The sequence below is a fragment of the Aotus nancymaae genome, unplaced genomic scaffold, assembly GCF_030222135.1.
Source record: "Aotus nancymaae isolate 86718 unplaced genomic scaffold, 86718_ANA_hifiasm-v0.15.2.pri h1tg000064l_1, whole genome shotgun sequence".
Classification (NCBI taxonomy): domain Eukaryota; kingdom Metazoa; phylum Chordata; class Mammalia; order Primates; family Aotidae; genus Aotus; species Aotus nancymaae.
In genome coordinates, this window is record NW_026988479.1 from 4,893,646 (window position 1) to 4,908,562 (window position 14,917).

A 14,917-nucleotide genomic window follows, 5' to 3' on the forward strand; every position below is an offset into this window, starting at 1 on the left:
TTGTTTTCACAGGGAATTACATTAATTAGATTTAAACAGGAAACTTTGTCTCTTCTATTGTAGGCAGCAGCTCATATCTTAGATCAATTCATTTTTTTCCTTATCTGTGCTATGTGTATAGTGTGTTGTGTGTGTATGGGTCAGGTGCCCAGGGGAGACTTAAACTCCTCTGATTCTATTCCCTCTGGAATTCTCTCTTCAGATTATGGCAACCCTGACCACCTCAGTTTCTGTCTTCATAAGTCTACAGAGATTATATGTTTTTCCCAGTTGACACCTAATGTCAGGACACAACAGTGGGCCCCTATCAGGTTAAAGCTGCAAAGATGATGAACTAACCTTGTGCCAATTTTTTCAGTTCCCCTCAAAAGTATGCCTGCTGAACACAGTCACTTTCACAATTGCCATGCATACAAAATAAAATACCTAGGAATACAGCCAACCAGGGAGGTGGAAGATCTCTACATGCAGAAATAGAAAATACTGCTCAAAGTAATCAGAGATGACACAAATGGAAAAACATTCCATGCTCATGTGTAGGAAGAATCAATATTGCAAAATGGCCATACTGCCCAAAGCAATTTATAGATTCAATGCTATTCCTATTAAACTACCACTGATATTCTTCACAGAATTAGAAAACATATTTTAAAATTCATATAGAAACAAAAACAAGTCAAAATACCCAAGGCAATCAAGCAAAAAGAACAAAGTTGGAGGCATCATGTTACCTGACTTCAAACTATACTCCAGGGCTACAGTAACAAAAACAACATGCTACTGGTACAAAACAGATGCATACACCAGTGGAACAGAATAGAAAACCCAGAAATAAGGCTGCACACTTACAACTATCTAATTTTTTACAAACCTGACCAAAACAAGCAATGGAGAAATGATTTCCTATTCAATAAATGGTGCTGGGATTACTTACTAGCCATACGCAGGAGATTGAAACTGAACCCTTTTTATGCCATATACAAAAATTAACTCAAGATGGATTAGAGACTTATGTGTAAAATCCAAAACTATAAAAACCCTGGAAGACAACCTAGGCAATACCATTCTGGACATAGAAAAAGGGAAAGATTTCATGACAAAGACTCCAAAAACAGTTTCGACAAAACAAAACAAAACAAAACAAAAAAAGCCAAATCAGATCTAATTAAATTAAAGAGCTTCTGCACAGCAAAAGAAACTAACAACATAATGGACAGACAGCCTACAGAGTGGGAGAATATTTTTGCAAACTATGAAGTTAACAAAGGTCTAATATACAGCATCAATAGCAAACTTAAACAAGTTTACAAGCAAAAAATAGGCATCCCAGTAAAAAACAGGCAAAGGACATGAACAGACACTTCAAAAGACATACATGCAGCTAGCCATCATATGAAACAAAACTCAACACTGCTGATCATTAAGAAATGAAAATCAAAACTACAATGTGATATCATCTCACACTAGTCAGAATGGGTACTATTAAAATGTCAAAAAATAGCAGATGCTGGTGAGATTGTGGACAAAAGGAAACACTTATATGCTGTTGATGGGAGTGTAAATTAGTTCAACCACTGTGGAAAACAATGTAGCAATTCCTCAAAGTACAAACAACAGAAATACCATTTGACCAGCAATCCCATTACTGGGTGTATACCCAAAGGAATATAAATTATTATTTTAAAAAGACGCATGCATGCATATGTTTATTGCAGCACTATTCACAATAGCAAAGACATGGAATGAACCTAAATGTTCATCAGTGATAGATTAAATAAAGAAAATGTGGCACATATACACCATGGAATACTATGCAGCCATAAAAAGAATGAGATCATGTCCTTTGCAGCAATGTGGATGGAGCTGGAGCCATTATTCTTAGCAAACTGATGCAGGAACAGAAAACCAAATACCACATGTTTTCACTTATAAGTGATAGCTAAATGCTAAGAATTTATGGACACAAAAGGTAACAACACACATGGGAGCCTATTAGAAAGTGGAGGGTGGGAGGATGGAGAGGATCAGGAAAAATAACTAATGAGTACTAGGCTTAATGCCTGGGTGATGAAATAATCTGTACATCAAACCCCCATAACACAAGTTTGCCTATATAACAAACCTGCACATGTACACCTGAACTTAAAAGTTAAATTTATTTTTTATTATCATTATTTTTTTGAGACAGAGGCTTGCTTTGTTGCCCAGGCTGGAGTACAGTGGCAAGATCTCTCAGTTCACTGCACCCTCCAGCTCCTGAGTTCAAGTGACTGTCCTACCTTAGCCTCCTGAGTAGCTGAGATTACAGGTGCCTGCCACCACACCAGGTTAATTTTTGTATTTTTAGTAAAGATGGGATTTTACCATGTTGGCCAGGCTGGTCTTGAACAGGTGATGAAATAATGTGTACAACAAACCCCTTTGAAACATGTTTGCCTATGTAACAAACCTTCATATGTACCACTAATCCTAAAATAAAAGTTAAAAAGAAGTAATGTTCTCTTTTTCTGTTCTCTACAAAGTTTCTGTGAGTTGAGAATCTAAGTTCCTTGAAAGAGTGTTAGTCTTTGAGCAGGTGTATTCTTTGTGGGAAGATTTTTAACAGGTTTAATTATTCCATAGCTATAGAATTGTTCAGCTTTTCTATTTCTTCTTGGTTTCAGTTTAGTAAATTTTAAGTTTCAATTTTTCCATTTCATATAGTTGTCATGTTTATTGGCATAGATTTAATTATAATGTCTATTTTCTGTCTGAACTGTTATCTGTTATGCTCTCATTTTTTATTCCTAACAGTATTTATTTGCCTTCTCTTTTTTCTTAATTTTCAATTTTATTAGTCTTTATAAAGAACTAGAGCTCAGGTTTATTTTCCTTTTGAATCTTTGATTACCATTTTAGTACTCTCTGTCTCTTACACACACATACAAGCTATTTTAATAATTATAATAAAGTTCTGTTATTAGAAAAGAATGTTTCTAAAATTTTATTTTATATCTGAATTACCTTTGCAACGTTATGTTAAATGTTAAGAAAATATATTTTATAGAGTAATTCAGGGAACATCAAGGAGTTATATGTCCAAGGATTAATTATTACTTCAAAGCATATGCAGTTAAAATTGTTTTATTTTAACATAAATTTCAGAACATCTTAATGGAACTATTTGCTATAAAGAAAGGCATGGGTACAGGTTAGCTTTGAAGATAAATTTTATAATATTTGAACAAGACAATTAACCTTCCATTTCAATACATAGTCCATTTATGTAAACATTTAAAAAGCCTATTTGAGATAAACATCCAAGTACCTATTATATTCTTTTAAGAATCTCTTTTTACTATAGAAGCATAACAAAGAAATATTGTATTATTTTTATTAGTTTGCTAGAAAATGCTGAATTGTGCATCTCTGTTGTGAATTCCTATGCCAAGCATTTTAAGTTATAAAGTTATTTTCTTAACTGACCTATTAAGTGGTTTCAGCAACTAAGTAGAAAAAAATATTTGAGTCTTGCCTGTGTAACATATGGACAGTGTTCGGCTCTAATGTAACACCCGAAATATACCACTCTGACTTTAGAAAGGGTTTGCTATTATGTACTTCTAATATGACATATCTGAGGTATTCCACTTTTCAAGATGAAAAAAATATCTATACCATTTCTTCAACATTTTCTTGCTTTACTTGTGGCAGTTTGGTTTGAACTTCTACATCTGAGTTATTTTTAAGACCGAGGCTATAATTTATTTACCATAAGATCCCTAGACCTGCAGAACAGAAAGGGTAAAAGACATCTCTGAGACCAGATTTTATTCTACATGACCATGCTTATCTTGAAAAGCTGCCAAGTTTGCTTGTATGCTCTGAGTGTCTCAAGTGGGAATCAATTAGAGTACCTGCTGTTTCAAACAGCAGCAGATAATGGTGGAAGGGCAGAAAGCAGACCACCAACAGTGTTCAACAAGCAAGAATTATTCCAAAACTACAGTGCAGATTTGTTTTTTTAGTTCCGTATGCATTGGTTAACTAATAAACTTGAATAAAAAATTACTGTTATGAGATAACTAAGTTTTATTAAATGCAAATAAAGAAAAATTCTTACTTGAAAGTTTCTTCTAAAGAAAATTCAACATTTGACTCTATAATTATCAAACATCCTTGACAGAAAGTTCCTAGCTGGGTGGAAACTTTTTGAGATGAAAAATGCCCAGGTTAGACATCTGCGAAAAGAAATATTCTTAAATGTGTCCACAATGTACTGAAAAACAATTGACCTCTTTGCCCATTTTCAAGAGTTTAAAATATTACAGAGGGGCAATATGATTTATAGGCGTTCTTCACAATAATTTTCTAAATGAATTTTTGGCAAATGTTACAGGCAGTTAGAAGAAGAACACTAGTTAAGCTAAACCACATCCTAAATATAATAAGATATATTTGTGTGATATATTTTGAAGCTGAAAAAAAAGTCACAGCAAAGAAAATAAAGTAAAATAAATATATCTCACTTTCTTCACAGACTATTAAATTTTAAAAGTTTACAAACAGTTCAGAAAGTAAAGGAAAATATAGGAAAATACTATTTTGAGATTTGCAACAAATTAATATGTTTCAAATAGGTCTGTTACAATTTAAATGTATTATTCAAATATATTTAAGTTGTGCATCTCTGTTGTGGATTCCCATGCCAAGCATTTTAAGTTGTAAAGTTATTTTCTAAACTGACCTATTGAGTGGTTTCAGCAACTAAGTTGAAAAAAAATTTGACTCTTAACTGTGTAACATATGGACAGTGTCATAAGTTAACTTTAATTTTGCTGTGATTTTTAGTCTGTTTTGAATACTAACACCAGAATAAGTTTCCTAAAATAACCTATTATCAATCTGCTGCCTGTGAGCTGCTAAATGGCTTATTTTTTCCCTGCAAACATAAAGTCCCTAGTCTTTTCCTGGCTCTTCTGTCTTTTCAACCTTGTTCTTTATTCTTTTCAACCTTATTCTCTCCCATGATACTCATACTCCACATTGTACCGGTCTGCTCACCTTTTCATAACTATGCCTTTCCCACTGCTACTTGTTCTGTCTTTATTGACCTGTTCTCCTCCACCCTCTTCTCGCAGTATCTGGATAGGTAGTAACACAGTCATCTTCACTACAGAGTAAATACTCAACTCACTTTTTTTATTTTTCAGACAGTCTCACTCTGTCACCCAGGCTGGAGTGCAGTGGTGCTGTCTCGGCTCACTGCAACCTCTGCCTCCGGGGTTCAAGGGATTCTCATGCCTCAGCCTCCTGAGTAGCTGGGATTACAGGCATGCACCACCGCACTAGGCTAATTTTTTAAGTCACTTTTAAATGTTCTTTTTGAATTTCATATTTCTGCACAATTGTTAACAATATCCATGAGTCTAAAAAATGTCAACCACCTTACAGAAATAGTCTTTATTAATGTGTATGTTGGCCTCTTCATACCGATGTCTCTGAGCTGGCCACAATTATAGCTGTGTCTAAGGTTTTTGACAATTTTTCTTTCACATTTCCTCATTGTTGCCATGTTTCAGCTACCTTATCCCAATATTTTTTTAATCCCTTTGACATTTCCCTAGAAAAGTTTCACTGCATTCTGAAGATGTAAAAATCCTTCATACTGAAATGAAAAGTACTGATAACAATTTACAAAAACATGCACATTAAGACTCTATATTGTGGCAGGGGTCAAGACTGTATAATGAAAAAATAAAGTACTAATCATGGCATTTAAGCATAAAGCAGAGCATAGGTGGGAACAGACTTTAGGGCACTCGACACTCAATTTACAACATAAACACAAACACTTATTCTTCCAACCTGGTCCATGTGTCATAGTTTAAAGGATGATTTCTGTATTAAGTTTTTCTGTTGTATCTACATCATCTTGTATAAACTTATGCATTTTATTTAAGGAAGTTTTAAAAGATTTAACTTTATTAAACAGATTTTCTATCATTATGTATCAATCTTCCCATTATTATAAATGAGCCCTATACTATTTCAATTATAGGTTTAATATTTTAAGTACCTAAAGCATGTTTTTATTCAAATACTTTTTGTTGCTCTATCAAAATAACTTTCTTAAAAATGATTGGCTTCACTTAAAAATGTGATATGTTCCCCTTATTAGTTATTGTGCCTTTGTTTTCAGCACGTTATTTGCACAGGGTTATGGTGCAAGGTAGAAGGTGAGAAAGAATGCAAAACCAAACTGGACCCACCAATGGATGGAACTGAGTGTGACCCTGGTAAGGTAAGTCATTTGTGTTGCCTGAATTTAATAAACATACTAGATGAAACATGAGAAACTTGCATTTTCTCTGCCAGTTACATTTGTATTCATCTTAGCACTGATGGAATAATTTCAATATATACAAAAATATTAGTATTTCATCAGTTTTAACGTTTATACTTTTTTAAATCCATCGTTGTTTTGTTAATATCAATGTGGTGGGGTTTTTTTATTTGTTGTTGATTACGAGAATGTTGAGAGTCATATATATGCATTAATATAACAAAACTGTGAATAATTTTATTTTTTAAACAAAAGTAAATTAAGGACAAATAATAGCATAAATGGTAAAATTTCTCATAGCCAATGAATTCTTTCAAGTATAAAATAATTAACTTAGGAGAGCAACTGAGTATTTTTTTTCTTGTCAGTATAATCATCATCAATAAAATATTCCAGTTGACATTTGGAGATTAGCAAATATTTGTCTGTCTGTAGTTTAATGTACTTCATAAGGCTTTAAAATTTTATTAGTATACACTTCCAGATCTAAATAATTGCTGTTGAAAATTAATTTTCATTTGAGAAATATAAAGAAGATGAATTTCACACATATGTAATAATTATGGTTAATGTAATCACAAGATAACAGATCAATAGTTTACATAATTTTCTAATTTGCATACTGTGACAGGAAAGTAGAATTATCACTGTACTCAATTGTAACATCAGAAAGCTTTCCTCTAAAGAACATGAATATGTATTACATTTGAAAATAAACAGCAACATAAAGAACCTATAGACTGCTTATGGTGAAATAATTGAAGAAAACATAAAATTATATGGAGTTTTATTTTTAAAACATATCAATTTGAAAAATGGACAGAAATGAAGCAATTCAACTTCTAGAAAATTATCTTAGGTACTTGTACCTGTGCATGCAGATACACACACATTCACACATGCACACACAGATGCTTAGGGAAGGGTGTAGTTTGTAATGGTAAGAAATGAGAAACAATAAAATTATTCATCAGGAGAGGAATGGTTACAATGTAGCTGTTAAAAAATGAGGGAGATATGTATGTTATAACCTTAAGACATCTATAAGACATGACTGTTAGTTGATAGGCATGTCAGAAATATTGATACTTCATAGTACAATTTGATATTTAAGGAAAACACAGTTTGTATACAGATGTGAATACACACACACACACACACACAAGTATATATTTTCAAACTCATAAAATAAGCTAGGTGTGATGGTGGGTTCCTGTAATCCCAGCTATTGGGGAGGCTGAAGTGGAAGGATTGGTTAAGCCAGGGAGGCAGAGGTTGCAGTGAGCCAAGACTGCACCACTGCACTCCAGTCTGGGCAACAAAGCCAGACCTTGTTTCAAAGGGAAAAAAAATGAAATATAAACACAAAACTCCAAACTGTAGTTAGAAGTTACCTCTTTGGAGGGAAGTAGAATTGATGGCTGGGAGTACTGCAATGAGAGGGATGGGTGAATATAACTTTTCTGCAGACATTTCTGGATTGTTTGACATCAGCATGCAGTCATTTATTACTTACATGATTTCTTTAATTAAAAAAAAGAAGGCTGGGTGTGGTGGCTCACGCCTGTAATCCCAACATTTTGGGAGGCCAAGGCAGGCGGATCACCTGAGGTCATGAGTTCCAGACCGGCCTGGCCAATATGGTGAAACCCTGTCACTACTAAAAATACAAAAAATTAGCTGAGCATGGTGACAGATGCCTGAGGCAGGAGAATCGCTTGAACCCAGGAGGCAGAGGTTGCAGTGAGCCAAGATCACACCATTGCATTCCAGCCTGGGTGACAAGAGTGAAACGCCGTCTCAAAATAAATAAATAAATAAAAATTTTAAAAAAGAAAAAAAAGTACAAATTGTTTAAATCCAGACTATTTTTGGAAAAAAAAAAGACGAAGTATTTTATCACTATTATTATCAATAAGAAAATGATTCCTTAGAGGGAATTCTGTGAAATAGCAGTTAGTTATTTACAGACTGTGCCAAATATTTTCTTTAAGCTTAAATGAAGCATCAGAATTTGAGTCTGTTTTGTTTTTTAAGTATATACACACAAAAGTACAAGAATCTGTGTATATCAAGCAACCCTCCTGATATTGTGCTAAGTAATTTATTGCTTGGATAAAACTTTGCTTGGATAAAACTTTGCACCAGCAATCATTTTTATCATCCCTGAAACACAAAAGCAGTAATATTCAGAGATAACCAAACATACTGCCATGAGTCCTCAAACATCACATAACTCATTCATCTTCAGTTTTTTAGCAATATAACAATCTCTTTATTTTTATGATCTAGCACCTTCAATATTTTTTCTATAATTTTCTTCCACTTATATGTATAAACATAATTTGCATTCTTGAGATCTTTAAAATAAACTTACTTTTGGGCAATTAAAACTGTAATTACTAAACAAAAGTAAAATGTTTTATTTTCCTATAATTGTGTTAGTGATATTCTCTTAGAGGTTCTGCAATACTTTGTATATTGAAATAACTAATGAACCTCTCAGTTTTTCAGGCCATATGGGCTTCTTCAAATACTCATCTGTTTCAGCTGTTGTAGAAGCCATCATGAAAATAGCTTCCAACACTGCCATTGTGTGCAGTAGTGCTAAAATATTTGAATGCTTGCAACCTAGCACTACACACTGCTAGCTCAGCACATTGCTAACCAAGAAACAAAGCTTGGGATTTTGTAATTTATAACACTCTAGTGATATTGATCAAACTGTATAAATCTAGTTAATCTAAGAGTGTATAATTACATCTGAGAAGGTGCTTATAGAATTCTATGCTTCAGAATGATTTTGAACATAGAGGTTTATATATTCTTTATAGACAGCATATTGAAAATTGAAAACAATGTGTTTTCTTTCTTCTCTTTTTATGTTGTTTTTTATACAATTTTTATATTTTGCAGTTTACAACACAAATATCAATGTGTTGGTGTTTACATTTCACAGAGATTAAGTAGTGGGCAAATGATTTATTTTCAAAAAATAAAAAATAACGTTTTTTACTTAATTCTAGGACTGGGGAGAGGGAAAGAGATGTTAAATACCAATTTACTAGAACTTTAGACTGTTTGGAAGGATTCTGTGTATTTTAGTTATTTACTTTCCCAAATTGAGATTCTTGAAATTATGATCATAATTTATTATTGGAAGACTGTAATATCCTAATAGTCACAATGTGCATATGTACGCAGCTTTTTGCCTTCCTCCCTCCTCTTCTCTTTTCCACTCTATATGTACAAGATTTTATCAGAGTCTGATCAGGCTCCTTTGATATCTCCACGGACCTGTTTCAAGTATGTGTGTTCATGAATTTCCTAGACATGTCCAAATAAAAATTTGGGAGAATAGAACTATAATTAGTTTGTTGGGTCATACACTGTCTCCAGGTAGTCTACATTATATAATTCCTAAGTATTTTTATAAATAAGACTGAATAGTATGGAAGACAATATTTTTAGTTTTTCAACAATACATAACTTCTTTTTTAAGGCTGAAAAATGCAAATGTTATATGAAACAAATCATGCTGCTCTCCATAATAACCCTAATGCTATTTATGGAAAGCATCATTAGAATTATTTTACATATAATCTTATATAATATACTGTATATAGTTTAAATAAAACATTTAACACTTTCCTCATTGTTGAAGCACAGAACCATATAGAATACTCAAAAGCAGGTACCCTCTAGTTTCATCCAGACATCTGCTTATCTGCAAGGTGAACAAACTTTAAATATCATGCTATGCTTCCTTCAAATTTTACTGATCTGTGTATGCAAATTGGTTTGCATATCTGTGTCCATTTCTCTTTATCTGCTAGATGTGTTATAGTTTAAATAATGTACAAATCTAGGTCTCAGTCCTTTCCAGAATATTTTAGTTTGCCATGAACTCTAGCCCAGTCTTTCAATGCCAGCTTGCTGCTAAATGGCCAGGGAGGTAGGATATGCACTCTGGGAAACATAAACACCAGTAAAGTAGGCTAAAACAATGTGACTAATTGAAGTTTGATGACTTTCACATTGGATTTTTTTCCATGAATGGCATAACATTTTCAAATCCTTAAAACAAGTAAGTAATGTAAAAGTTTTCACATAGTTTGACTGTTTCTCCTTTTCCAATTTTTAAACTGTGTCTTTTTATAAAATCCAAAATTATTTCATGAGAGCCTCAGCATATTGATATTCTCTGAGTTGATGTTTGTTTTTCAAGATTAGATTAAAAACTTTTTGAATCTTAAAGACATTGAATTTAAATCTATATAGTATATATAGATTTTAAATATATATATATAGTATAGTCTTAATTCTGTTTTCTAAAAATAGCAATAAAAACATTATTAAATTATAAAGATAGACGAACAAATATCAGAATGAACAGAATTTTGCTTAGATTTCTGAAATTATTAACATAATGATACTAATAACTATATTATTATCATAGTTAACACTTATTAAATCCTTAGTAGGGGTCATACATTGTGTTTTGTGTGCTTCATTCCACCCCTGAAAAAGCTGTTAGGTAAATATGATTATCATTCACATTTTAGAAATTAGCAAGCTAAGAATCAGAGTATTTCTGTAATCTCCTCAAAATCCTTTGTAAATTGTGTTGCCATTAAGTGTAGAAGACCATTTAGGGCCAGGAGGATCAACTTACTCAACCTCATCATTATATAATGACTAATCTAAATGCTTGTAATCTTACTTACTATTCTCAATTTGGTTTTGTTACTTTTACCACATTTGCTATGATCATAAATCTATTTGATTTTCAGGAATAAGGAGAAATTATGATAACCTGTCCCCCAAATTCTAGCAACCATTCCTGGGTAACCATCAACAATCTCTCTCACTGCTTTTGTTTTTGGTGAATGAAAAAAAAAATAATAAAGATTAAAAAGAGAAGGACTACACTCCATTCTCTTATTCCACAGTTATCTTTACCAGTTAATAGATACCCAGAAAACTACAGAATAACTGGTACAAAATGACAGAATTTTAGCATCTAATTGCCCCCATGTCACTATAATATTAGTGACTGAATTTGATGGGAACTCTTTCAGAAAAAAAAAAAAAAGCATAAAGGAAAATAGAGGAAAGTGCTAAAATCAAATAGTACTTTTTAAAAATTATAAGTTGAAAACTACCCTGAGTCACTGACCTATCTCATGAAAATTGCTTAATTTGCTAAAAATGTCCGCTTTGACATAGGACATTTATTTATTGTTTTCCATTCTTATGTATTTCTCTGATTTTTTGTTCCTTTTAAATTATTATCTGTTTCTTAGAATGTGTTGGATTTTCTTTCCTGGTTGTGCAACCTCAGATTCCCTTCACATAACCTTTATCCTGTCTCCATCACAAAAACTGAATTCTTAGGGCTACAGTAACATATTTGTGCACTGCTTTCCCAACAAGACTGTATCTGTGAGAACTGGGCAAATATATTACTATGACAAAAAACAACTTATTTTTGGTCTTTCCTAATTCTCCGTGTTTGTGGCTCTAGTAGACCTGATTTAATTCAATTCCAGTGACATTATAGGCCAGCGAATGATTTTCAGTTGTGCCCTGATTTGTTCACCTAAGACATAACTTTTGGAATAGTGGTGTAAGGCTGGAGAATGTACCAGCAGGACCTTAGCACCTGAACATCTGGCCGGAGAGTGGAGCCTGTGGAGTCCTTGCAGCCGAACCTGCAGTGCTGGGATCAGCAGTCGAGAGCGCAAATGTCCTGGGTAAACTCAAAGTTCCTGGTTGTGGGAGGGTATTTCTTCAATTTTGGAATGCAAAGGTTTTATTAATAAAGCATGTTGGAGAGCAAAATAAGTCCCTCAAACTCTACTCACATTGGAAAACAGAAAAGTCCTTCAAATCATATATTTTATATAAAAATTGCCTTTAAGAAGAAATTAAAGACCAGCCCTTCTAAGAATAAATAATGAAAGCTACAAAAGGTTATTTTTTGAGTAAATCTATAAAATATTGTATTTCAATAAACAGGGAGATGTATATTAGAAAAAATATGTGAACATTTAAAGGAACTAGGAGAAGAGCAGAAGGGTAAGAAAGGGAATGAGAACAAAATTAATGACAGCAAAAGCTAAAGCTAATGAAAAACAGAAACATGCTAAGCACAGGTACAGACAGGAATTATTATGGGATCAGCTTGTTCAACCCCATTATCCCTACAGGAATTCTAGGATAGTGTGAGAAAATCATTCCAGCTCATGAACTTTAACTCTGTTGGTGTAGAAGTCACATGCAGTTTTAAAGGATTTATATGAATTTGTATAAAAATATATCCTTAATAACTCTAAGAACCAAATTTCTTAATGGGCATTTGAAGGCTATTTTCCCCTTAGTCTCTACCCTTTACTCCTGTGTATCATTTTCCGGGCAAGTGGGCTTTTTCTCCTCATGTATTTTGGAAGGTATATTGATCAAGGATTAGAAAAGTATATAAAGAAATAAATATATGAATGTGCTACTACTATCAATCATTTCATGCTTCAAGTTTTCAAAAGTAAATATAAAGGATTATATATTATTAATATAATGGCTTTTAATTTAAAAACTGGGTAGTTAACATAAAAAACATAAAATTGATTATTTGTATTATCTTTTCTAGGCTAGGTTCTGAAGCAAAGGATTGTAATGGTCCCAGAAAACAATACAGAATATGTGAGAATCCACCTTGTCCTGCAGGTTTGCCTGGATTCAGAGACTGGCAATGTCAGGCCTATAATGTTAGAACTTCCTCCCCAAAGCATGTACTTCAGTGGCAAGCTGTCCTGGATGAAGGTATGACCAACCAGATCACCACCATCTTTGTTAACTAGATTTCTAGGTTTGCCAAGTGTTTACAATAGTCAGATGATTTTACAGATTATCTCCAAAGTATTTCTGAACTTTAATTTTTTTCTACCTGTAATGACATATAACAACCATAAGCACTGACAAAAATATATTTTAAAAATATAAGGTGCTGTTACCACAAACCTATTAGAACAACTAAAATAAAAAGCGATGACACCACCAACTGCTGGTGAGGATAAGGAGAAACTGGATCTCTCAGGCGTTGCTTGGTGGGAGTGTAAAATCGTGCAGCCAGTTTGGAAAATACAGTTTGACAGTTTCGTAAATAAACGTACACTCACAGTATAGAAATCATACTCCTGAATGATGGAATACTCCTCAGCACTAAAGATGAGCAAACTATTAAAACATGCAACAGCCTGATAGATCTCAGAGCATTATGCTGAGTGAAAAATGCCAATCTCAAAAGGTCCCATGTTATATGATTTCATGTGATAATATTCTTGAAATGATAAAATTACAGAGATGGAAAACAAATTCGTACAAATGGGTGGTTGCCAGGGGTTAGGGATGGCAAGGGGGAGAAGGATGGGTAGCATGAGGAAGATCTTTGTGCTGATGAATAGTTTCAGACCTTGATTGTGGCAGTGGTTGCACAAATCTACACATATGATAAAGTGACCTAGAACTATACACACACAGGTACCAATGCCAGCTTCCTGGGTTTGCTGTGGTACTGTAGTTATGAAGATATAACCATGGGGGAAAACTGAGTGAAACGTATGTGGGAACTCTCTATACTATTTCTGCAAGTTACTCTAAATATTTAATTATTTCAAAATAAGAATTATAAGAAAATTATGTGCTGCCTTATTGGTTAAGAATCATATGCCAAACAAGTTGGCTCACACCTGTAATCTCACCACTTTGGGAGGCCAAGGCAAGCAGATTGCTTGAGCTTAGGAGCTTGAAACTAAAAAAAAAAAAAAAAAAATTAGCTGGGTATGGTGGCACGTGTCTGTAGTCCCAGCTACTTAGGAAGCTGAGACAAACCCAGAAGACAGAGGTTACAGTGAGCCAGAATGGTGCCACTTTGTTTTAGTGTGGGTGACAGAGCAAGACCCTGTCGCAAAAAAAAAAAAAAGGAGATAATGCTTGCCCATGGTGAGTGGGCTGTGGGTGTGGGTTGAGTTTGAGTTACCAAAAATGATGACAGATGCTCTGATTTCATTGGTTATGATGCCACCAGTCTCTCTTTTCTCCCCTTAGTCAATTTCAACTTTGCTCTCCATCACTCCAATTACACTCTTCTCTATAACCTAAACTCCATTGCCTGTCCATTTCAGTGCCCCCATCTGATGAAACCCTTGCCAAACAATGGGGCAGATTATTCCACTACTAGTGGTGGTGGGGGGAAATATATCAGCCATCAGATTGATTGCCTCCTTATTTTCTGCTATCAAAACACGTTAGCCCAACTTAGGATACTTCATCTGCATTCTGCTATGTGGCAGAATTTTAATTCCTCCTTTCCAAGGCTGGTCCTTCTGGTTGTGGCCTGGATGCCATCCCCATCTTCCCTTTTCAGATATCTTATTGATTACTCCTACTTTCTCTTATATAGTTAATCTCTCTTTTGGATCATTCACATTTAATTTTTTAACATATTTAAGACTCTCCCCCTAAAACATAAAAACTTCCCCTCAAGATCATAGCCACCTTGAGCTGGTGCACTTACATGTTTCTCTCCTCACA

At 33.7% G+C, this 14,917-nt stretch overlaps 1 protein-coding gene and 1 long non-coding RNA gene across 2 annotated transcripts in view; one reads left to right on the forward strand and one right to left on the reverse strand.

The window, feature by feature from the left end:
* The window catches only part of ADAMTS19 (ADAM metallopeptidase with thrombospondin type 1 motif 19), a 255,323-nt gene that overhangs the window by 150,802 nt on the left and 89,604 nt on the right, over positions 1 to 14,917 (forward strand). Inside the window, exons 11-13 of the mRNA XM_012447921.3 lie at positions 6,182 to 6,283; positions 11,951 to 12,081; positions 12,975 to 13,147. Coding sequence (XP_012303344.3) covers positions 6,182 to 6,283; positions 11,951 to 12,081; positions 12,975 to 13,147 — 406 coding nt within the window. The remainder of the gene's footprint in view (positions 1 to 6,181; positions 6,284 to 11,950; positions 12,082 to 12,974; positions 13,148 to 14,917) is intronic.
* The window catches only part of LOC135270622 (uncharacterized), a 371,213-nt gene that overhangs the window by 144,120 nt on the left and 212,176 nt on the right, over positions 1 to 14,917 (reverse strand). The window lies entirely within an intron of this gene.